The sequence below is a fragment of the Lissotriton vulgaris genome, chromosome 7 (assembly GCF_964263255.1).
Source record: "Lissotriton vulgaris chromosome 7, aLisVul1.2, whole genome shotgun sequence".
Lineage (NCBI taxonomy): Eukaryota > Metazoa > Chordata > Amphibia > Caudata > Salamandridae > Lissotriton > Lissotriton vulgaris.
This window is the reverse complement of record NC_141695.1, coordinates 1,505,027,033-1,505,052,325: the sequence shown is the minus strand read 5'-3', so window position 1 is coordinate 1,505,052,325 and position 25,293 is coordinate 1,505,027,033. Positions and strand designations below refer to the sequence as shown.

Genomic DNA, 25,293 nt, shown 5'->3' with positions numbered 1-25,293 from the left:
GGGGTGGGAATCAGACCATCCCTCACCACGTCACTGAGACAGAGAACTCCCAATGACACTTATGTGACCGTGTTCTCCAGCAGCACTCCTACTCTGGGGTTGTGTGGAACTCAAGTCTGTGTTGCCACACAGCTTCAGCCATGACTCCACCAACTAGACATAACATCAATTAGATATCGAAGGCAACAACGTGCTCTGGTGTTTCTCCACCTTATCAACATGGTGCAGCTCAAAGTTCTCAGCTGTTGGACATCAGCTAGCCAAATATCTTCTCAAGGGACTTAAGAGTTAAACCCTTGGTGACAGTGATGCAAGTGTATATCCCTTTTGGACCACTACATCTGCTTTATGTTGTCTGGGGTCGCAGCATAACACTGTAGCCTGCGACTCTTGTACCTTTATGCACTGGAAGGCCTTTAGGGTGTGAACAGCAAATCTTATTTTGGCTAAGGGAAGCAGGGAGGCTCTCAGTCCCCCAATGTGCAAAATACTAATAAAAAGATTCAAACAAAAAGGGAAGCAGGGAGACTCCGAAGTTTATAAATTCTCCCAAAGGCAAGTTCTCCTTTCTATGGCAGTTTTTTGTGGGAAGAGGTCTTAGGAGAATGCCCTCTGGGGTCCTGTTCCTGCGACTGTTAAATATCTGTTTTGTTCCGAATTCTTAATTTTCCCTCGCCTGAACACCCCCCACCCCTATCAAGTCAAAAACAGCTAGGGTTCTGTTTGATCAGGCCCTTCAATGCATCTTTCGAAGTCTATAATGCCACCGGGAAGCGGAGTATCCGATCTGTGGCGAAGGAGAAGGTGAAGGCAAATCTTTAATCATGAACCAAATTGAGATCACCTCCGCAAGGCCCAAATCTTTCCCCACTTGGAAATTTTCAGTTTAGATTCATATTCCTTGGCTTTGGAGGATAAGGATTAGGGCAGCACAAAGGATGATGCCTACCACCTTGTGTTTTCGAAGGAGGCCCATGGACCCTTTGCCTGCTGGAATTGCTGCCACACCTATTGCTGCCACACCTTCACCCATGCCAACACTCCAATTCATCTCACCGACCAACAGTGCACCCGACTGGCTTCTGATGCATCCTCCTCAAAGTGCGATCCCTTCACAACATGCCACAGAGATCTGGGACCTCCTCGACACCGTCTCTTCCGACATAGCCTTCTATGTGGAAACCTGGACCAATCCCTGCTCTGGACTGGAAATAGCCTTCCCCCACGGCTACAAAATCACCCGCAAGGACCGATCAGAAGGAGGCATTGCCATCATCCACAAGAACAACTCCGCCTGACCACTCACCCGAATGACCCAACGACAACCATGGAACACCTCCAATTCGAGATCCAGACCAACACCCTCCGCTGCACCCTCGTCTACAGGCCCCCCAGCCCCGCCCTTTCTTGACTCCATTGCAGACCTCATTGCACCCCAGGCTCTCCCATCCACTGATTACATCCTATGCCGCAACCTCAACTTCCACTTTGGCAACCCCAGTGACCAGAACACCACCTCCCTACTGGAGAACCTGGAACAAGGCCACCAAATAACTTCTCGTTGACTTCCTCAACACAACCATGCCACCATTGCCAACACCGCAGGAGGCAATCTTCCATGATGGATCCCCAACTGCACCAACACTCTGACACCCTTCAAGAAGACACAACCACAAGGCAAGCAACACTCAACGATAACCAGCTGGCTCACTCCCGCCCTCCACGAATCTAGACGCACCTGCAGTTGGCTCAAGAAGAGATGAACAACAACAACCCCAGAAACCCACGCAACCTTCAAATCCGCCATCAAAGCACACCAACTTCTCCTAAAAACCTTCCAAGACCTAATCGGACGCCAACACACACAACAGCAAATAACTTTGCCCTCGTCAAGGAGTTCACCAGGCCTTACAGCGAGACCACAGATGTCCCACCCTCCCAAGACCACCGCAACAAAATCTGCAACCTCTACCACCACAAGATCAGGCAGATCTTCGACCGCTTCCACTCCCAAGACCCTACTGCTATGCCCACCATCACTGCACGCAACCACTCTGCACACCCAAGACCCTACTGCTATGCCCACCACCACTGCACGCAGGCACTCTGCACCACAATAGATCCTGCTCAAATGGCCTCCACTCACCACAAATGACACAAGACCATGGAGAGCATCCACTCAGGAGCCCCATCATATACTTTCCCATATCATCTTCCATAGAGCAGCCGCCTCCATCACCCCCCAGCTTCGCAGCACCATCAACTGCTCCATTAAAACCACCTCCTTCCCCAATGACTGGAAACACGCAGAGATCAACCCCTGCTGACGAAGCCTTCCACTGACCCGACAGACCTCAAGAACTTCAGATCCATCTCCCTCCTCCCCTTTCCTGCCAAGGTGATTGAGAAGACCATCGACTTCCAACTCTCTAAGTTCAACGAAGAGAACCACGTCCTGGACAACTCCCAATCCAGCTTCCGAAGCAACCACATCATTAGACTGCACTCCTTGCTGCCACCGACTACATCCGTCCCCTCCTCGACTAGGCGAAACCGCAGCCCTCATCCTACTGGACCTCTCGGCCACCTTTGATACTTCTTCTACTGCATCCTAATAAAGATAATCAACTACGCTGGAATCCGTGAGAGTGCAAAAAAAGAGGGGGACTTGGTATACTGATTAGTTCAAGCAATTTCCTTATTGCAACAATCACACTATATTCTTTTGGGTGATTAGGTCATTTATTTAACCTTTCTTTTGAAGCAAACTTTGTTTTTTTAAAAGGACTTCACATCCTTCCAGTTTAACACATATCAAAAGACAATTTCAATATTTTACAAACATTCACATATTTTGACAACATTTACCATAATATACATTACAAACATTTATCACAAGCACATATATATTACAAATCCAATGTATAATTTTATAATCTGGTCAACACAAATCAATTCTTTGCGACTGATAGTTACAGATTAATTCTCGAAGCTGAGAACACAATTTCATTCAGTGTTCATCAGTGTCACTTAAATATTGATTTTAATGCCTATGACTGTAATTGAGAGGGCACTGGACTGGGTCCAATCCTTCCTTACTAGCCCAACACAGCAAGTCAAACTACCCCCGTTCCTCTCTGAACCTACAGAGATCAGCTGCGGAGGGCCCCAGGGCTCCTCTCTGAGCCCCACCTTCAACCTCTACATGCCCCACTCAACATAGTCTCCTATGCCTATGACACCCAGCTGACCTGCTCCCTCACCAACGAACCCACAGGCCCAGAATCCACTTTCACAACTGAATGAAGGCTGTTGCTATCTGAATGAAAGACAACTACCTCTGGTTCAACTCAGACAAGACCGAAGTACTCAACCTGGGACCCATCCCCTCAGCCTTGGAGGACTCCTGGTGGCGTGCCGCACTAGAAACCCCTCCAACCCCTCCCACCCCTATGGACCACGCACGCAACGGTGGCCTCATACTGGACTCCTTGCTCACAATGAACCTCCAAATCAACGCAGTATTCTCATTCTGCTTCCATACGCCGTGCCTGCTCCTAAAGACATGCAGCTGGATCCCCACAGAATCCAGAAAGACTGTCACCCACACACTCATCACCAGCAGACTTGACTATGGCAACGCACTCTATGCCGGTGTCACCCAGAAACGGTTAAGGAAACTACGGAACGTCCAAAATGCTACAGCTAGACTGGTCCTCAACCCGTCAGCCACATAACACTACACTTCCAACTCCACTGGCTCCCTATCAACAAGAGAATCACCTTCAAGAGCCTCACACATGCCTACAGAACTCTCCACGACACAGGACCAGAGTATCCAAACTAAGTTTGCATTCCACACACACGCTAGACAACTCCGCTCTATCCAACTCACCTGACCTCTGTCCCTCAAATCCGCAAGACCAGAACCGGAGGAAGATCCTTCTACCTCTGCGCTAACACCTGGAACACCCTGCCCCTCCACCTTGGGCAATCCACATTGGGCAATCCACATCGTTGACCCAATTCAGGAAGGACCTCAAGACCTGGCTCTTCGACTGAACCTCCACACCCACTCGGATCAGCAGCCCCGCCCCCTCCTGCCTTAAAACCCTCACGGGTGAGTAGCTGCACTCCCATGATTGATAGGACTCCTCTGGGTGATCTACACTTTCTGTGACTTGAGTCTGGCAGTTATTGTCTTCAAAGCAGAACTTAAGTTTGCTGCTTGCCAGAACATAGGAAACCATTCTCTCACCTGGTGAATGATGACTTAAAAGCATCAAAACAGATTATGAAGTGTTGTTGGACAGTGTTGCTCCGTATGTGGTTATGACTGCCACACTGCATCAACGTGCATTCCTCTGAATTTTTGTGAGACATAGCCTGTGATATCCAGGCTATGCTCGTGGGCATTCCCTTTGATGGAGAGTGGCTGTTCAGGGGTTTAACAGATTACTCCATTGAATGTTTGAATAAAACTGTGCTTTGACCTCTGCCTCATGCCTGGCCTCACCTGCCCAATAACGTAACCAGTAGTATCAGAAGTTCTGTGGTTATTCTAGGGTTGTGTAGTCCTAACAGCTGTAACTGCAACAGCTCATCCAACCGCCCCATAAAAACGCAAAACCTTTCTACAGAGCATGTTTACTGGTTCATGCCTTTGTCCTGGAGGCAGAGGTCCTTATCTTGTCGAAAGTATCGGCCATGGAAGTTCTGCCTTTGGGAGACTGGGGCAAGGTATTTTACTTGCTTTATTTCTTACTCTAGACGGGTATCCTGGATCTTTGCCTTCTGAACCTATTCATCTTGTAGGATTATTTGACTTTGAACTTGGTTGGGGTCCTTGGATGTCCAGGACTCCTGCTTTAACCTCCCAATTCTCCCCACCCACAGGCATTACTTGAGGTTCACAGTGGGGTCTCAACACTAGTAAGTTAGTTATATCTTTATTTGCAAAAGTTATTTTAAACCCTTGCGCACTAATAAAACCGATCAAAAACAGTTACTTAGAACCACAATTATATTTGTCAGTTTCACTGGCATCTGATTAAAGATTTTGTTTGAAGCAGTACAGATAGTCCTAGCGATTAGTAGTTAATTAATCAGTATTGGTCTGACTTGAGTTTAGTGTAGAGGAATGCCCATAGTTGATCAATTCTTCCCATCAGATCTCTGTTGTTATACCTATCCCTTCAGTAGCGAGAGAATGATTTACCCACACGCTGAGGCCAATCAACTGGACCGTATTTCAGTATGCGAAAGAACCGCCGCAGATGGAGTGAGGTGGAGCGGGCCGGGACAAACCCATTCTTGTATGGGTGTATTAATGCTGTGGTCAACAGGGATGGCAGATCTGGTAATATTTTTGCTAAGATTTTATAATCTGTATTAAGTAGGGCAAAAGGCCTGTAGGAGCCCAAGGCTCCTGAGCCTCTGCCTGGCTTTGGCAGCAAAATTAGACATGCTTTTTGAAGTGAGGCTGTGAGAAAAGGTCTTCAATGCCTCCTTAAACAGAGCCTGCACACTGGGCAACAACATTGGGGCGTAAACCTTGTTGAACTCCATAGGCAAACCATCTGGGCCCATGGTTCCACCAGTTGCCAATGCCCGTATTGCCTCATGTATTTCAGAGGGCGTAATAGGTTCATCTAGCTCTAGCTCCAGCTTCTGGTCATGTGTGATTTTGGGACGAGGCACAGCATTTAAAAAGGAGGCCATATTGTTATGATAGATACATCTGCCGTGTGGATTCCTCACCTTGTGAATATCCCCCTTGCGTCAGCAACATTCGGAAATTCTTTTCGTAGCTTTGCGCCGACGTGGATAGGACGTCAGAGACACGGCTCCGCTCGCGACTCCGCTGACGTCACCTACGCCTATAATAGGCCCACGCCGGCGTGATGACATCAGTTCCCTTTTTTCCGCGTCGTCGGCGCTAACGGTTATCGGGAATCTCTGTAGCCAACTGGTACTTTGTTGCCATTTTGTTGCAAATTTCTGCTTCTCTGTATCCTGTCTCTTCGACGATGTCATCCAAGAAGACCGGCTTCAAGCCCTGCAGGGAGTGCGGTAAAATGATGTCCATTACCGACCCCCATGATGACTGCATCTGGTGTTTGAGTTCCGACCATGATGTTGAGGATTGTTCTTCATGTCGGAAGATGAACCCGAAGGCCCTGAGGGAGAGAGAAGCCAAACTCCCGGTTGCTAAGGTGAAAGCTGGAAAGGAGAAGTCGTCGAGGTCTCGTTCTCGAAGGGCGAGGTCGAAGTCCAGGGCGAGGTCGAGATCTGGTTCTAGAGAGAGGTCGTCTTCGAAGTCGGCGTCTGATCATGCTTCGAAGTCGAAGAAGAAACATAAGAGGAGACATGAGTCCCGACGTCGGTCTGGTAAGGAGTCGGGCTCGAGGTCGAGGTCGAAGTCACCGAAGAAGGTACGTTCGAAGGTGGTTACTCTCGAAGTCTCTGAGCCTGAAGGTGAGGCCTCACCTTCCGAGTCGCATGGGCGCTCTCCCACTCCGGCTCCGGTACCCTCTCCGGCTCCGAATCCGTCTCCGGCGCCGTCCCCGGGCCGTGAAGAGGAAGAGGCTCAGGAGGTTGTGGATTCTGCGCCTGTTGAAGAGCCGAATCCGATCCCTCCTCAGGACCGGCCTGATGGTTTTCAGCCACCCTTTCCTGCTCCAGGCCAGGACCCTTCAGCGTTTCTTAACGCTATGTATGGCGTCTTCTCAAGGGCGTGGTACCCCTCTGGTGCACCTTCGGGTCCCATGGGTCCTTTAGCTTTCAGTCTGGGTGTTCCTCACTCCTATTCACCTGCTCCATTCATGCCTTACATGCCGGCTCCGACACCGCATTGGCAATTTCAGGCTCCGCCGAAGTCGTCGACGCCGATTCCAGCGTCGCCCGCTCCAGATTGTCCTCGGGGGCATTCTTCTGTGCCATCGGATTCGATACCGGCGTCGGCCCCGAATCCGTCGGAGCTGCAGGTGGATCCGTCTGCGAGGCGTGTAAAGGAGAGGTCCAGAAGGGAAGCTCAACGCCTTTTGGAAGAGCAGAGGTACCTGGATTCACAATCTGATGTTGAGAAGGTGAATTGGAGGAGAGCTGTTTTGAGGAATTGGCGGATTCAGGAACTCTTGATTTCTCTCCAGAGTGGGAGTTGCCATCAGGCTCTGGTGCTCCTTCTAAGGATATCCAACCTTACCATCGAGTTATGAGGAAGGCAGCTGAACTTCTTCAATTGACTCTGCCTACAGTGGAGTTCAAGTCCAATATCCTTACTGAGGTCTTACATTCTCCGAATTCTGTGGTTGAGCCTTTACTTCCATTCAATGATGCCTTGACAGATCCTATTATGGAGGTGTGGAAAAAACCATTGTCGGCTCCTGCGGTTTCTAAGAGTGTTGCGAGGAGATACAGGGCTGCTCCTGAGGACCCGGCTTTTCTGTCTTCTCATCCTTCGCCAGAGAGCCTGGTCATTCAGGCTGCCTGTTCTAAAAAGAGTCTTAGTGCCTTTCCTCAGGTTCCATGTGAAAAGGAGGCAAAGAAACAGGACCAGGTTGCAAAAAAGACCTTTTCTTCGGCAAGCATGGCATTGAAGTCAACTAATGCCACTTGTCTAATGGGAAGGTATGTGCATGCCCTGATGGACTCTTTGCGTATCCTGGTTCCAAAAATTCCTGATGCTAACCGGAAGGATTTTGAGGAAGTGATTTCTGATACTCAGGCGGCGGCTCGCCAGGTTATTCAAAGTGGTCTGGACACTGCTGATTCTGTGGCTCGTATTATGGGCACTGCTGTCGCCACTAGGAGGTCAGCCTGGTTGAAGTCATCGGACTTTTCGGCTGATGTTCAGGCGACTTTGCTGGATCTTCCTTTTGATGGTTCTGGTCTCTTTGGGAAGAAGGCGGATGCGGCTCTTGAGAGATTCAAGGATTGCAGAGCGACAGCTAAGTCTTTGGGTCTCCAGATCAGAGGCACTTCTTCTAACAGGAGGTTCAGAGGCTTTGGTCGCTCCTTTCGGAATTTCCGGCAAGGCCAACAGCAGCAGCAGCAACAGCAGCAGCAGCAAAATTCAGTGTACAGATCGTACAGGGGAAAGCAAAGAGCGCGTCCTCGTGGACGTCAGCCCTCCTCCTCCTCCACCTCTTCCAACCCCCCTGCCGCAGAAAAGCAGCCCTAGATCCGCTATTCAGGATCATGTGGGTCCGGTTGGGGGTCGGCTTACCCATTTTCTACAGGATTGGGAATCGGTTACAACAGATCTTTGGGTTCTCAATCTTGTAGAAAATGGATATGCCCTTCCCTTTCAGGAATTCCCTCCTGTTTACCCTCCTTGTCAAGGTTTTTGCACCGAGGAACATCTGTCTCTTCTGCAGGAGGAGGTTCTAACTCTGTTACGAAAGGGTGCAATAGAGGTGGTCCCAGAGCAGGAAAGGGGTCAGGGATGCTACTCCCGGTATTTCCTGATCCCCAAAAAGGATGGCAGGCTTCGTCCAATCCTGGATCTCAGGATCTTGAATCTCTATCTGAAGCAGGAGAAATTCAAGATGCTCACCCTTGTTCAGGTTCTTCAAGCGCTGATGGAAGGAGACTGGATCGTGTCGCTCGACTTGCAGGATGCGTATTTCCACATCCCAATCCTGAAGTCGCACAGAAAGTATCTCAGTTTCACGGTTGGGTCGCAGCACTACCAGTTTGCGGTCCTTCTGTTTGGTCTTACTACTGCGCCTCGAGTCTTCACCAAGGTGATGGCGGTGGTGGCAGCTCATCTCAGGAGGTCGGGGATACCTGTGTTCCCTTATTTGGACGACTGGCTGATCAAAGCGGAGTCGTCAGAGAAGGTGCTCCATCATCTGCAAGAGACAACTCAGTTGTTGTTCAGGTTGGGTTTTTCGATAAATGTACCCAAGTCTCACCTGGTGCCCTCCCAGCGCAACCTGTTCATAGGTGCCGTACTGGACACTACTGTGTGTCGTGCATTCCCTCCTCCTCAAAGGATTCGCGACATTCAGGAAATTATTCTTTTATTTTACAATGGAGCGGTCGTTCCAGTCCTGAAGGTTCTTCGCCTGCTCGGTCTGATGGCTTCTTGCATTCTGTTGGTCAACCATGCACGCTTGCACATGAGGGCACTCCAGTGGTGTCTCCGCAGGCAGTGGTATCAGCACAACGGAGATCTCGGGGAGTCAGTGAAGATCTCCAGAGAAACTGCAGCGGATCTGTCTTGGTGGAGCGTGGAAGGCAATCTGTCGCAAGGAAAGCCTTTCCATCTGCCTCCATCGGTGGCCACGGTAATAGCGGATGCATCCACTCTAGGGTGGGGTGCTCATCTGGGGGATCTGGAGGTCAAGGGTCTTTGGTCTCCAGAGGAAAGGTTGCTTCACATCAACCTTCTAGAGTTGCGGGCGATAAGTTTGGCACTCAAGGCCTTCCTCCCTTCCCTTCGCGGTCGATCGATCCAAGTCCTGACGGACAACACGACCGCGATGTGGTACATCAACAAGCAAGGAGGAGTGGGGTCGCAGTGTCTCTGCAGAGAGGCTCTGCGTCTCTGGTCCTGGGTTCAGGACCACCGGATTTGTCTCCTGGCAAATCATCTGGCCGTAGTTCTGAACATGCGTGCAGACAGTCTCAGTCGGCAGTTCTCTGCCGACCACGAGTGGAGGCTTCACCCGGAGGTGGTTCGTCATGTCTTTCGGACGTGGGGGACTCCTCGGGTGGACCTGTTTGCCACTCGCGAGAATGCTCACTGCCCGTCTTTCTGCAGTCTCCAGTATCCGATGCAAGGAGCCTTGGGGGACGCGTTTCAGTTGAGTTGGGGAAATCAACTCCTTTACGCGTTTCCTCCCATACCTTTGATTCCACGGGTTCTGAGGAAGATTTGCCAAGACCGGGCCCAAGTTATATTGGTCGCCCCGGACTGGCCAAGAAGTGCGTGGTATACAGATCTACTCCACCTCTCCTCTCACCCGCCGCTCCGTCTCCCTTTCAGGGCAGACCTCCTCTCTCAGATGGAGGGGCAGGTTCTACACCCCCACCTCCAGACATTGCACCTTCATGCCTGGAGATTGGACGGGGTAACCTGATTTCCTATTCTCTCACGCCTGACGTGGTGGATGTCATCTTGTCTGCCAGGCGTGACTCTACTAAGACTGTCTATTCATGTAGATGGTCTAGATTTGTCACTTGGTGTGGTGAGAATAAAATTGACCCTTTGAGAGCCCATTTGTCTGATGTGCTCCGGTTTGCTCTTTCTTTGGCACAACAAGGGCTTGCAGTTGCCACGGTTAAGGGATATCTTTCGGCTCTGTCGGCTTTTATTTGTTTGCCTGACCAGCCCTCTCTTTTTAAGTCTCCTGTAGTTTTAAGGTTTTTGAAGGGTCTTGTAAACAAGTTCCCTCCTACTCCTTTTTTTGTACCTCAGTGGGACTTGAATCTTCTCTTGACCTTTCTGATGGGCTCTCCCTTTGAGCCTCTTCATAAATGTCCTATGAGACTTTTAACCTTTAAGGTAGTTTTCCTCGTTGCAATAACCTCGGCAAGGAGGGTGAGTGAGCTTCAAGCTCTAAGTTCCAAGCCCCTGTTCCTGACCATACATGCTGATCGGATGGTTCTAAGGACCAGGGCTGCTTTTCTTCCTAAGGTGGTGACTCCTTTCCACCTTGGTCAATCCATTACCCTCCCTACCTTTTATCCTCCCCCACATCCTTCCAAGGAGGAGGAGAGGTTACACCGTCTGGACCCTAAGAGGGCGGTGTCTTTTTATTTGGACAGAACTAAGGACTGTCGCTTGGATGACCAACTCTTCATTGGCTTTGCTGGCTGCAAGAAGGCAAGAGCGGTCCATAAAATAACTTTATCAAGATGGATCGTTCTGTGTATAAAGATCTGCTACTCTTTGGCCGGTAAGGAACCTCCAGAGGGTATTAGGGCTCATTCCACTAGAGCTAAGTCGTCAACCTCAGCTTTGGCTAGAGGTGTTCCGGTGGAGGACATTTGTAGGGCGGCAACTTGGTCTTCCCTCCACACTTTCGCGAAGCATTACTGCTTGGATACCGAAGTGAGGAGGGACGGTCACTTTGCGCGCTCTGTCCTTCAGGATTTCCTGGTTTAGAAGAGTGGACACCCTCCTCCGGGAGTGGGGACTGCTGTGGGACTCTATTCACAAGGTGAGGAATCCACACGGCAGATGTATCTATCAGAAGAACAAGTTACTTACCTTCGGTAACGCTTTTTCTGGTAGATACTATATCTGCCTGTGGATTCCTCACTGACCCACCCGCCTCCCCGTTGTCCACTCTTCTTTACCAGAGCTGTTGTATTATATTGATTTGTTAAGGAGTTGCTTTATTTGCTTTCTTGCATTTGCTCCACACTATGTGTTTTTCTCCTTGGCAATTGTTTATTGTGTATACTGTGTATATTGCTTATGTCATTGGTCCGTCCGTGTGCCTCGATGGCACGGAAAAAAGGGCGGAACTGATGTCATCACGCCAGCGTGGGCCTATTATAGGCGTCGGTGACGTCAGCGGAGTCGCGAGCGGAGCCGTGTCTCTGTGACGTCCTATCCACGTCGGCGCGAGGCTACGAAAAGAATTTCCGAATGTTGCTGACGCAAGGGGGATATTCACAAGGTGAGGAATCCACAGGCAGATATAGTATCTACCAGAAAAAGCGTTACCGAAGGTAAGTAACTTGTTCTTTAGGGCCGCAGCAGTGAATGAGCAAAAGATGGATGCTTAGTGGTGGGTCAGCTCATCATCAATCTCGCTCTAGGAGTAAATAAGAGGACCCTCAGTGGAACAGAGCCCCCTGATTGGGCAATGGGCGATCTGGATGTATTAACCAAGCTAGGAGAGACTACGCTCTATCGGCTTTACCATGAGTTTTTGCCAAGTGGGCAGCTGAATTGTGGCATCTCAATCATTCTAGGAGAGCTGCACATTCCCTCCTGTGCTTCTACCTGGCAAGGCCTCCCAGAGGGGTCACTGACTGCTGCATTTTCCAAGCACAACCGCTTCAGTATCATATGTTATGTCAATTTCTAGATTTTGGTGGATGTTCCAGCGTAGACCGATGCACATGCCACACAGCGTCACTTTCAACACATCAACTCTATTGACCAGCACCTGAGTAGTGGCATCATTAGAGTCGAAACATTCATCTATGGCTGTGCCCATGGGGGGGCAAAAAGTTTGGGCCTTCAGGGCTGCTGGTTGCAAGTGCTAAGTGAGATTCGGAAGAGTGCCCGCCACCCATGCAAACTGTAAATATTGCAGGTTATGGTCAAAATGGGTGCGACCCAGGAAATTGGTTTGCTTGACCTATGCTATTTGGATGTACCCACCAATCGCTCCTGCCTTGAAGGGAGTGTGGTGCAGACTAGAAGAATATACCTTGTGACATTACAAATGCACCAGATATCAATTTTGTAGCCATCTGGTGAGTACACACACATTTGATGAAGCAGTACTACGGAGTAGTGGAGGAAACAAGTGGTCTAGATTGACTTCAAGTATACTATTAAAAACCCCTCCCAGCAAATACGGTATCCCATCCCATCCCATTTTGAAAGAACCCCAGAAAGAGCATGTAGATATGTTGTTTGAACAGTATTGGGGGCAAAGAGGCTACCAATAAGGACACGCAGCCTTCTAATCTACTGTAGATGATGGTATACTTACCCTCAGTCTATAATCACGTCATCCATTATAAACAGAACCCCCAGTCTAAGTCAGACCATCGTGCCCCAGGCATAGGAGGAAATCAGTGGTAAAAACCTGCCACTGATGCTAGAGTTTAGCCGCCTCTGGGTGTCTAATAGGACTACTGCAGCAAAGCGAAAGGCACGGAGTAACTCTTCAGGTAAGAGTAGATTGCATAGCAACATGCAGGAGTGTGGATACAGTGCAAATTCCATGCCGGTACCTCAATCACTGTAGAAGCGAAGCAACAGGCGGCATTGCATCATGGAGCTAAATCTTCATGTATACGAGGAAACCTGGTATTGCACGCAACAAAGAGAGACTGCGAAAAGGCCGTACAACATGTGGAAGTGTAACCTACAAAACAGTTGAAGGCAGAAAGAACCTTTGAATACCAGATGAGCAGAGCACCAATTGAGCACCTGCCCGAACCTGAACATAATGTGAAGTCATCAATCAACTAGCATATCTATGTGTGGTTTGCAGAGGGCGGGAAGCAGGATGCATAACCCCCAAATTTGTGAACATTAACAGTTACCAGTTCAGCAACTTGATCCAGTGTAATGGTTGGTAGCCGGTTATGGCGGGGCTTTGCACGGATAATGATCACAGCTTCACTTATTAAGACATCCGTTTGTGGCGGCAGCCTCTGTAATTACTTTGGTTCATGTAAATGGCTGATTGCTGTAGTTGAGCCACATGGTGGCTGTACGACTCTAGCCACTGCCATGCACCTTCCAGGGAGTCGAAGTGTTACCCCCCACAATCACGCGAATGCTCGCTGGGAGAAGAAGCACAAATTTCAAGTCTAGCTCCCGAATACGTCGCTTCACTGCAAGGAATGTGTTCTGTTGATTCTGAACTGCAATTACTAGTGTAATCTGGATAAAAACTAATACGGGAGCTTCCTATTGTAACTTTGGAGAGTTTTCTAGTTTTGTGCAGGATAGTCCGAATCTCGGAAATGGGGCACTCTAAGCACTAGAGGACTTGAATTGGAACCAGGCAGGGGCCTACATACAGGAAAATGGTGTGCATGCTCAATAGACAAATATTGTGACAGAGCAGGCAGAGGATGAAGGTCTCATATCTGGCGCTCTATGTTCATAACTGCGTCTCGACCCTCCATCTCCTCTGCTAATCCTGCTATACGGATATTGTTCCTCCTGGACCTTCCCACTGCATCTTAAGCCCTTTACTCCAATTTGTGTGTACACTGTTGGGTGTTCATGGAAGATTCCATGATTGGGTTCTTGGCTGTATGTCTGCTATGGTCTGTTACGCCGAGCTGACTCTTTCAGCAAGCTTGCGATCTGCATGCAGCCGCGTGAGTTCTGTGGCAACATTGTTGATTATTGCCCCCAGGGATGTCCGTGTGTGCTCAGGGACCACCAGGACAGTGTCCAACTTACTTTCCACTGCCACTGAAAGACCAGGAGCTTCTGGTCGTGAAATGCCACAGTCTGACCTACCAGGGCCATTGCAGAATGTGTAGGTGTGCTCTGGGTTGCCATGCACAGCTGCCCCATGGTGTAATTCCGCATCCAGTGACTTTGCAGTTTAGTTGTGCAGTGTAGTGCTGCACTGTTACACTGCCATGGGGTCCAGTACCTCTTGTCAGCATGCCTCTTTCAGAGAAGTAGCAGTTCTCGACGCCTATATAAAGCTTCAGTTGGTGATAAGCCATGTTGTTCCTTGAAATTAAGTCGGCTGGTTAAACAAAGCGTAGATATTATAACAGCCACAGCTCAGTCACGCAGTGGGCCACCCAATGTACATCACCACTTTGACACCAGTCTAAGCACGGCAGAACATTTAACCAAGCATGCAAGTGAATACCACAGAACAGGCTAAGCGGCGTTCTAGTTGGTGGCTACCCACTTACAGGGCCAACAACGCCAACGTGTTGTCAATAGTGCTTCAGAGACCTAGCTAGGGCTAGTCAGCTTGAATAATAAGCATTTGCCAGTTATGGTTGTTGTGAAGATTATGAGGATGTTAAATGTTTAGTGGCAATTACCAGATGTAATATAATGGTTAGTGTCTCAGAAGATGAATGAGGAGGACTTTTGTTCAGGGATGAAAAACTGGTTTAGTCTGCATTAAAATACGAAATAAACTGGGATTTTTAATGTTGTAGGTCAGTGGTTCTCAAACGGTTTGTAACCATGCTCATATTTTTACAATTACTAGATTTTGCGTTTTTTTAAAAAGCATTGTGTAGTAGTGCACAGACAGCACATGTATTGCGTATTTATTGAAATGGCCACAACAAATGCACAGACATGCAGTTTTACTGATAAAACTGTATCGCACACATTATCTGTGGAAATCTGGTTTCAGTGGATATTTGTCATTTGTGCACCCCCAAGTAAAGTATCTTGATTTGTTTTCATCCTGTTAAAATCTGTGCCCATCACACCACAGGTCTGCAAAACTAAAGTTTAATTTTTGTTTTCCTAACTGCTGAACGTGTACAGGTTACTTATTTTTTTGTAACAATAAAATGTAAATAACTGACATTCTTCAACCTTTCCTTTTACACTCCTGTACACCGGCAAGATTGTCACTTTCCTTTCCTTTTTCTGACTGAAAATTGTTTGTAAACCCCAATCTTAATGTTTAAAAAGCAGCAATTTGTCAGAAAATATAGCTTGACATTTGACCTCTGTTTTGATGCTCCGCAAACATGACAAGATAGATACACAATTTAAAGACCTATTCATTTATTGCTAAGACATTCGCGGCCCACCAAAAATCTGCTTGTGGCCCAGTCTGAGGAACACTGTTGTAGATGCTTTGCTTGTTTCAGTGTAGGTGAGGCAGAGATGGAGCCATGGTGCCTTTTTTTAATTTTTTACTTGACACAATACTTGGTTCACCAAGCAAGTTCAAGCGAGGCACTATTAAACATGGATTATAAAATGTAATTTCAATCTTTTGATAAAACGAAAAACAAATCCTGAAACTGTGTGCATCTCAAGTGTTGTCTAGAAATACAGGATTTTCAAGCATGTTAATCTTTGTTCACTCCTATCGCATGAATTGCCCCCTGTAGTCATGAAATGTATCTGTAAATGTTTTCACATCAGGGGCTAGTTTCACTTGGTCTTAATTTTGCTAAATAAAGTTCCTTCCAAGCAACGGTAGGGATGCTATGGTCATAAACAAGGTTGTTGCTGTTATAATGAGCTGCACACTTTAGTTGTATAGTCCCCTTTTTTGTATGCCTACTCTGTGAGCTGTTCCAGCCCACCCAGTCTCCTGGTATGTTAACACATTTTCGTTTTAGGGGTAGTAGTTGAATATCTTGACTGTGATAAAGCCCTAAATAATTTTCTTCTCCCTTACAGACCCTTTTGCCTGTCATTCTGCGCATGGTTCATGGTGCGTGAGGGGTCCTTCTTTTGTTAGTCTCTCTCTGCTTCTCAGGAGCCCATTCCAATACTTTCCAGCTTCCTGAGCCTTTCCGCCCTGTTGGATGAGTGTTTGGGCAGTTGGGGAACAAGGGCAGGGGGTAATTGAGAGTCTCATCCAGATACTGCTGGGGCAGTTTTACTGATGTTAGTTCTGGTAGGCATTACAGTGCTATACAGCATCTGGCTACCAGTTGAGTTTTGCTTTGAGGTTATCCGAGTGGAAAGTGGAGGATGCAGCCTCGGGAGGTGAGAAAGATTTGAAAGCATGAGAAATGAGCACAATGCTGCCATGCATGCTTCCATCTAGAAATTCTCAATCTTGTCAGTAAATCACGAGCCCTGTGGTGGAATAACTTACAATGGAGTCCAATATATCTGTATTAACCCCTTCGACGCTAATGACAAGCTGGGCTCGTCATGGCGCTTACCTGCCGTGCGCGGATGACAAGGCCAGCTCGTCATGAATAATGGTCCTTTTGGTTTTTCAGCGCAGGACGGGAAAACGCCTAGCAGCCATGTGGTTAAGGGGCCACCTTTTCTTGGCAGTGACCAATTACGTGCATAAGGACCAGTCAAACCCCATCCCAACAACTGTCCTCAAGTCGATGCAATCCAAGACTGCTACAGGGGAGCCTCTTGAAGCCAGCCTTTCTATGCCAAGATTTAAAGGTAGCAGCAAGATAAAGGATCCTGTGCAAACAAGAGTTGCCATCTTTCCTGAAGCTAGTTGTCTAGTGTGATAGTTAAGCACATACATTAACCTGGACAAATGGGGTTTATTTTAAGCATCTACTGGAAGACTGTCAAAACAGGAGGAATAGTGGTCTAGGCTACCCTTTCTTCCATCCCTGCTGAGAGAGTTGTGAAATGAGTTTAGCAGCAGACTAAGGGATGATGCTCCGCCCCGATTTGTAGGGACTGGGACAAGGAAACCTAAACTAATATTATTTCATGTATTCGTCCCGTTGTCCTGATGAATATGGTAGTATGTTGTGTAGAACATAGGCTCTTCCACAGAGGTCAAACTCTTAATGAACTGTCCTTACAGTACACCCGAGTCATAAAATGCTAGAATTAAAAAGGATCCTGCATCTAATCCCAGATAGTCGGAGCAAAGGTGATATTGGATATTTTCATATGTTCATACTGTAAGACGCAGGCATGCAACTCTGATTTGCGTGGCCCAGAGTTTGTGAAGGTAACTTGGACGTTGGATTTATTCTAAATGTGGTTCTATGCTCCTACTGAAAATCTGGTGTGAAGGAGGCTGAGTACTAGAGCTTGAACACTAACCTTCTCTTTTTGGAGATTCAATGTTGCTGTGCAAGGGTTTTACTAATTCGTGCCACTGCTGCTGAACCTGTAAATGTTCATGTTTTTTATTTTAACTTTGTTTGATCACCTGATTGCAGAATTACCTGCATCCTACCATCATTGTTTTTGATTTACAGCTTGAAAAGCATTATTGGAATTGGTGTTGGAGCCGGAGCCTACATCTTAACTCAGTTCGCAGTAAGTTTATTTATGTTACAATTTCCTTGATTAGAGGGAGGTGAAAACATCACCTGTCACAATACATTTGTGGGGACATTTTGTCTAAAGTAAGTACTGCCTAGAGCAAAGGTTTGGATGACTGTGTATTACATTAATCACAAACATTTACACTGGCTCGATTTTAGTTTTAATGAGTACAAGCTATATTATAATCTCATTGGGAAATGTTTCCAGTTTTGTCTGGCGGTTTGTACCTTATGCATGACTAGTACATTTTCTGCTGGGCTTTGGAGAGTCTGAAACATGTACATGCATGACTTTCATATGAGTGCTTTTTAACGAGTAAAATACTTGTACTGCAGCATCTCCCTCCATAAATTAGTCATGGCAGTTGGAGACAATTTCCTGCTTGTGTAGTGAATATGCCAAGACCTCCAGCTGATCACTGAAAAATTAAATGACGATGCGCTGCTTATTTTTAATTTTATTCATTATATGCGATAGAGACATCTAGCCGCAGATTCCTTAACTTAGAATATCCCTAGGCTTCAGATTGTTTCCGGAAAACTTACAGCAGCAGCACCCCTGCGCACCGGGGCGACACATCACATCCGCCATGGCGTCGTCCATGAACGTGATGTCAGCGGAGCCATATATGCCCCTCCCGTCGCGCTGACTTCTGTTTTTCTTTTCCGTGTCCCAACGCGGATGCTGGGAAACCAGCTATTCCTTGGCCTGTGTTTTGGGCCTTCTTGATCCTTCTGCGTCACGGAACAGTGTGCGATGCTTTCGGGCTTTAAGGTGTGTGAGACCTGTGCACGCCAGATGTCTCTCACGGACCCTCACGCCATCTGTATGTGGTGCCTGGGAGTGCACCACGACTCCAAAGAGTGCGACGTCTGTCAACAAATGAAACCCAAGTCCTCGAGGGAGCGTTGCATGAAATTGCTGGCTGCACGGCTGTCCGGCCCGGCACCTTCGCTTCGCCGTTCTCCCTCTCTGGATCAGCCCTTTCCAGATGTCGTTCCCTCGGACGTCGTTCAGAGGCGGGTAAGCACAAGCGTAAGCCGAGTAGGTCTTCCTCCCATACGTGTGACGCTGGGGTTCGTTCCTCTCGCTCCTCGCCAGGCACGGGCTTCGGGCAGTCGTCTCCTCCATACCTTCCCTTCCCGGGAGTTGGAGCGAGGTGGGCCCAAATGGAGGCTTATTCAAAGGCACTTCACTCATTCTCTGGGTCACCCCCTCTCACTGGTGCTTCTTCGGGTCCCAATGAGGTGGAAGGCACTCATGTAGGGTCCTCGCAGGTGGATTTGTCCTGTGCGCCGGCTGTGTTCGTCGACTCCGGTTCTGGAGTAGATACGACACAGACGGGACACGGCCCAGTGGGCAATCCCAGTCACACGTCTAGCTCACCTGTCCAGTCACCGCAGAGCCCTGCTAGGCTTCCTGCGCTGGCGTCTGAGGCGGCGCCAGGCTCAACGCCCTGTCAACGTCTTTCCTCCACGCATATTGCGGTGGGATAGCAGTCGGACTGTGCCCAGGCTGAGTACCCTCTGGTGGTCATCCATACGACTCTCACTCTGCATCGGTCGACACCAGTGCCGGCGTCTACGCCTTCTCTTTTACTTGAGGTTAATGTTCCTTTAGACTCCCCGGGTCGAGGTTGTTTCATTGCCCCATGGTGCAGGTACCTAGTGCTGCGTGGCCTTCAGACCAGCCTCGGGCTCCTCCACTTCTACTGTCTAGTGGACAGGTTAGTCTCTAACCTTCTCCTACCGATGGTTTATTGTCGCCTCCCAGAATTGCGACTGAAGCTAGTGCTGCCTACGCACTGACTATTCACAGGGCGGCAGCTATTCTTCGATTTCAAACCCCTTTGGTTTCCCTGCCTTCTGATCCTTTACTGGATCTTCTCCACATGGAGCCTATTGAAGTGGAGCCTTTGCTACCCCTTGGGGGATCTTTATTTGACTTCCTGATTGGCCCCTAGGCGAGGCCTTCCTCTGGTGACCTGTTGATCGGGCCATTGCTTGCTGACAACGTCCTGCCCCGGATGATCCACTCTGCCTCTCCCTTCACCCTAGAGCTCAGGGTCTGGTTGTTCAGGCAGCTTTTGGCTTGCTGCCTTCCTCCGCTTTGCCATTGTTAGATCCCACCAGGGAGTCTAGGTGGTTGAACACATGTGGTCGTCAGCTTTTTGCCTCTGCCAGTGCGAGCATCCGCGCTTTAAATACATCTTGCATGTTCGCACGCGCTTCCTTTGCCCTTTGGGACTTAGTCGAGATCCTTCTTCCTTCTTCTCCAGAAGGGCCACAGGCAGACTTACATCCCCTTCTTCTTGATGGCAGGGAAATGGCGCAATTTTCTGTTCGATCGTCCCTTGATGCAACTGACTCTATGGGTAGGGCTCTTGCTTGGTCTGTGGCTTTGCGCCGCCATGCATGGCGGCGCAACAGTCGTTTCCCATACAATGTTCGGGATGCTCTTAGAGATCCACCATTCAATTGTGTGGACCTTTTTGACAGCCACACAGATTCCGCAGTCTCCCGCCTCATGTATATAGACTGCCGTAACTCTTGATTTTCTGCCTTCTAGTATCTTGTTCTTCTGCATAGGCGATGTTGCCTTGTTGGTTTGGTTTTCAAAAATGTCCCGGGTCCTTTGCATAGTGCCAGATAGTGTAGGCGGTTGTTCCGCCATCTCAGTATTTGTTCAGTACAGCCGGACGGCTGGTTCAGTCTTCTTTTCAGTCCTCTGAATGTGTGCTTTGCTCAAGAGGACTCCACTCGCAGGGGAAACTTACCCTATGTGGGGTATTGTCTGGCTATTGGGTAGTTGCCTTAGCCTTTGTACGCTCCTATGGAGTCTTCCTCAAACATCCTTCTGTGGGTCAGGCTGTCCATCCTTTCTGCTGTTTTGCGATCCGAACGTTAGCATCGCTCTATTGCACTTTCGGTTACAGTTTGGCTCCAGTTGCCTGTAGTACTTCTTACCCTCGGTATATGGGCACTTACAGTACAGCCTATGCCTTGACGGGATCGTTTTTCAGCGTCATAGTGATCCTCTTGTCCATGATTGCTGCTCTTCTTTTGCCGACCGCTGTCTGTTGAGGCCCTTGTTCTGTGCAGTTCAGTCGCAGTTCTTTCACGGGTGACGCCTTGTCATCGTTTTGCGCCAGGAAAAAGCCGCTGTGCGGCATGCTTATTAGTGTTGGCACAAACTTGGAGTGCACCCTGGTATATCTGCTGTCATAGGGTGTTTGCGTTGTTGCTTCTATGGTCAGCCCTTACTGGGCTTGTCTTTGAAGATAGTGGCTTTGCTATGTACGTCTCTGCTGTACATTGCCTTATGCCCTCGTTCTCTGGGCACTTTCCCAACTGGAGTTTTTCCACATTCCCTGCTGCTTATGCACAGGTGTTTTCCACACTTCTGCTTTGGGTTCATACTGTAACACTGTCAAGGGGAGTGTTCTCTTCAGGATACTCGCTTCTTGGGTCCCTGGACCATTTGGTTGGTCCTCATTGTTTCCACTATTGTGTCTGGCTCCATCACCTCATCTGTCTTGCGGGGGGGATCGTTGCTTTTCCCGGGCGGGGAGCTGATGTTGGTTACGGGCCTGGAAATTGCCCTGTCCAGTTCAGCTTCCACGTACCTGTTGGTACTTTTCACGTGCCCTAGTCTTTTATTGTGTTAAGCTTCATTTTGAGTTTATTTCTTCTTACTATAAATCTGCTCTATGCTCTTACACAGGAGGCAACGTTCCTTCATGCGGTGTCTGTGGTCTTTGACCCGGTATTCTCCTACTACGAGCTCTTATGTGGGTGTCCAGCTTGCCTGGTGTCCTTTTTACCGGTTACCTTCTTGCAGTTGCGTCTCGCATCTAGGCTGCTCATGCTACCATACAGGAGGGTCTTTCCTATACTTTGTGTGGTTCTAGTGTCCACAAAGTATGCTTATGTATTTCACGGTCTTACATTTGACTATCTTTCTTAATTTAGTCCTGTTTTGGGCGTTTCTGCTGGTTGCTGTCGGCCCTTCCACATGTCTTGTCACAGACAGACTGTGTACTGGCGTGTCTTCAATTGCTGGTACTACCAGCACTTTCTTGCCATGATTTAACATCCTGCCCATGCTGTCCCACGTATTTTCACTGGTGGATGTTTCAACAGTGCTTCTTTCCACTGTCGTGCATACTGGCCCGGTATGCACGGACTGTCATTCCAGTTGCCATCTCTCTGGGTTTTACTTGCGGTCGTCACGCCAGATCCTGCGGATCCATCAGACCCTAGGGTTCAGGTCCACTTCTTTCCGAAGTTGTAACCTGTTCTTTTCACACCAACATATCTAGGGTGTTTTCTTTCGCTCACCCGGTATACATCTGGGGTTTTTCATGCTGTTCTTGTACGGCTTGTGGTGCCTTTGCCTCCCAATGTTTTCCGCTCTTGTCTGAGCTTCAGGGTCTGGTGTGGCTGCGCTGGCTTGTGGTTCCCACCTTGTTTAGTCACCTTTTTGACGGTTTAGGTCTCTCTGGAACTTGATGGAGTTCAGTCGCAGACCGCTTCCTCTTGGGTATGGCTTTGGTATCTATTCTAAGTTAAGGAATCTGTGACTAGATGCCTCTATCGGATGGACGAGTTACTTACCTTCCGTAACGATGTATCTGGTAGAGACTGTCTAGCCACAGATTCCTTAATGCCCGCCCATCCTCACTGTTCTGCGAGGACTTTTTCAGGTAGGGCTTCTGGGTTGCTTGCCCGTTCAGCGGGGTAACATTTTCACTTCACTCAGACACAGAAGGTTCATTCTGCTTTCATTGTTCTAATCCGCCCATTCTTGTTATTTGACAGTATGCTCATGTTATGTGTCCTTTCAAACCCGGTGCCTGGATTGTACGGTGTGGGATCTATTCATGTTTTTTCCCACCACCGGCTCTCCCCTTCTCCGTCGCCTTGGGGTCTCTTAGCACCCCTGCGACCCATTGGTTCAAGTCTATTGGCTCTGCCACATTCTATTGGTCTCTTATTGGGGTTACAACGTCTTTCTGGTGACGTCTTGTGGTGAATTTTCCTTGCTCCTATGTTCCGGACTTGTTGTCCTTCACAGTCATACATTCTAGTTGCAGACTTTGTTGTTTGCTATGCTTTTTTTCACATCTTCATCTACCTCCACAGGTGGTTTGGCCTTCACTTTTCTGAAATAGCTTCTAAGAGTGGTGCTCTGTTATTTTTTTACTAGTTTTCAAGATGCAGTGCTTCGCCCTGTCCATTATGGGTCTATTTTTCTTCTATTTTACACACTGTTCCCATATTCTCACAGTTTTTGGTGGTGGCTCCCAGTTGTGGCGCGGAAAAGTTTCTCCGACAAAAACTGGCGTCAGAGTGCTGGGAGGGGCATACATGGCTCCGCTGACGTCACGTCCGTGGACTACGTAGGGCGGAGCTGTGTGGCGCCGCCCCCGGTGTGCAGAGGTGCTGCTGAGGAAAGTTTTCCGGATCCAGTCTGACGCCTGGGGATATTCTAAGTTAAGGAATCTGCGGCTAGACTCTATCTCTACCAGATACATCGTTACCGAAGGTAAGTAACTCGTCCATTTTGTTGTCCTTAAGTCTTAGGCTCTATATAGCTTGGCCCTGACTGAAATTGACAATTGGGTTGTAACATGAGATGCAAGTTTATTAATACTCTGGTTGTACATAGTAATGATGTCCAGAAAATGTCAGAAGCAAGACGTGAAGTCTAGGGACACTGTAGGTGAAGATTCAGTAACCAGTTATTTAAAATCTGCTGTTTCTTGTGCTTCATTGTCTTTATGCAAAATGTATTTCATACTACACACCAGGTACATTTCATGCAAGCATCCCTCTGTATGCAGCATACCAGTTTTTAACACAGTTCTGCCAATTTATTTGAATTTTTACATTGCACGAACCAGACCCAACAGGATAACGTCTCTTTAACAGTAAGTAGAGATAATATTAATGAGGTTTGTAAAAAGTAGTATACAAAGCTCATCAGGTGCATGTGACAGATGTACAGTACATGGGGAACATAGCTGGTCTCCGGCAGAAAAATCTAGATTGTGTATTGGGGAGTTTGGGGTGGGTGGATGAGTATGGAAATATGACTAAGAGAAGGGTCGAAATATGTACAGGGATCAGTATCCTCCATCCATTTTCATGTCCATCAGGATACAAGAAGTAAATCCAGGAAGGAAGTAGCAAATGCTTCATACTCCTTCGTGAGATTTCCTAGTTGGCGTTTGTATTGTTATATCTCAAAGTGCCTTTGGGAGACGAGCATTTTGAGCGCCGTCTGTCAGTGGCATAATAGGGTAACCACCTCTGTGTCTGACTGCTAACCCAAACTTGTATGTCACGTCTTGCCAGAGTCCTGTTTGGTTTTTTATAAACAAGGGGACCCCATAAAGTTGAACCTGGGGTAGAATTATCCTTTTAAAGAAACAATGGTTCAAGGTAGGCCTAATAAGGTCCTAAGGAGAAAGGTGGTGATAGCGAGTATTTAATAAACGCTAGGGAGCGAAAATTGTAGGTACAGGTAGGAACTTTTATTTACTCTTTCTTTTTTATATATATATATATATATATATATATATACACAAATCTTTATACTGTATTTCAGGTGCTCAAGTGAGTAATACGGTGCAGGACGTGACATAAGTGATCAAAGTGAACGGACTGTCACACAACAACAAGGTTAAAAACACAACAATTATATACAATGGAACGAGTGAAATTTCTTGGGTGTGTCGACGGCGTTTCGATCTATATAACTTTAGATCATCATCAGGACTGATGAGCCTCCTGAAACTGCAAGATTATGGATTATAGTTAAAGAATGTTTTCCTACATGTATATTTAAAATTACATAGATTGTGTGCTCCCGGGGAATAGCATGCACATGTTTATGTACTTCACATGCGAGTTTAAACAAGGTATCAAGGGGGCGCGTAGTTACCTCACCTATGGTGTGCAGCGCATAATTAACCAAAGGGGGTTAAAGCCATTTGTAAGAGCATGCACTAGTTTAAGAATAAATTGAATGACTGAATTTTTTCATTACCTTGCCGATGTGTTATCAGGCAAGGATGATTTATTTTGACAGGGTAACTGAATTGGTTGTCGCTGTCCAGAGATAATCTGAGGGCAATATAAAAAAGTTTAAGAGACAATGCAGAAAATCATTTGGTAGCAAGTTGCAGTATTTCACTAGATTGGCCCAGGGATTGCTAAGATGCATGGTTATATGGTACTTCTAGCCTGGTTTGGGAGCCATGCAGTTTAAAGTTATTCTTTAAATGTCAGTGGCTGTTAAAAGTTATAGACAACCGTTTTTATTAATGAGTGGTCGCAGGGAAAGACTTACATTGGTCTAATCAGTAGGGTGATCCAAATAGCGCTCAGCCACTGTTAATTTGGACGAGGCTCCTATTTGAACTTTGAGATGAAAAATAGGGATTTAGAACATTAAGGATGCCACTTGGTAAAATTACAATAAGAAGAAATACTGCAACTTGCTACCAAATGATTTTCTGCATTGTCTCTTAAACTTTTTTATATTGCCCTCAGATTATCTCTGGACAGCGACAACCAATTCAGTTACCCTGTCAAAATAAATCATCCTTGCCTGATAACACATCGGCAAGGTAATGAAAA

The 25,293-nt window shown here is 47.6% G+C and overlaps 1 protein-coding gene across 2 annotated transcripts in view; it reads left to right on the top strand.

Annotated features, from left to right (window-relative positions):
• Positions 1-25,293, top strand: part of NDRG3 (NDRG family member 3) — a 392,953-nt gene that overhangs the window by 117,175 nt on the left and 250,485 nt on the right. For both annotated transcript variants that reach the window (XM_086932352.1, XM_086932351.1), the window contains exon 7: positions 17,578-17,638. In XM_086932352.1, the coding sequence (XP_086788478.1) occupies positions 17,578-17,638 (61 nt within the window). The remainder of the gene's footprint in view (positions 1-17,577; positions 17,639-25,293) is intronic.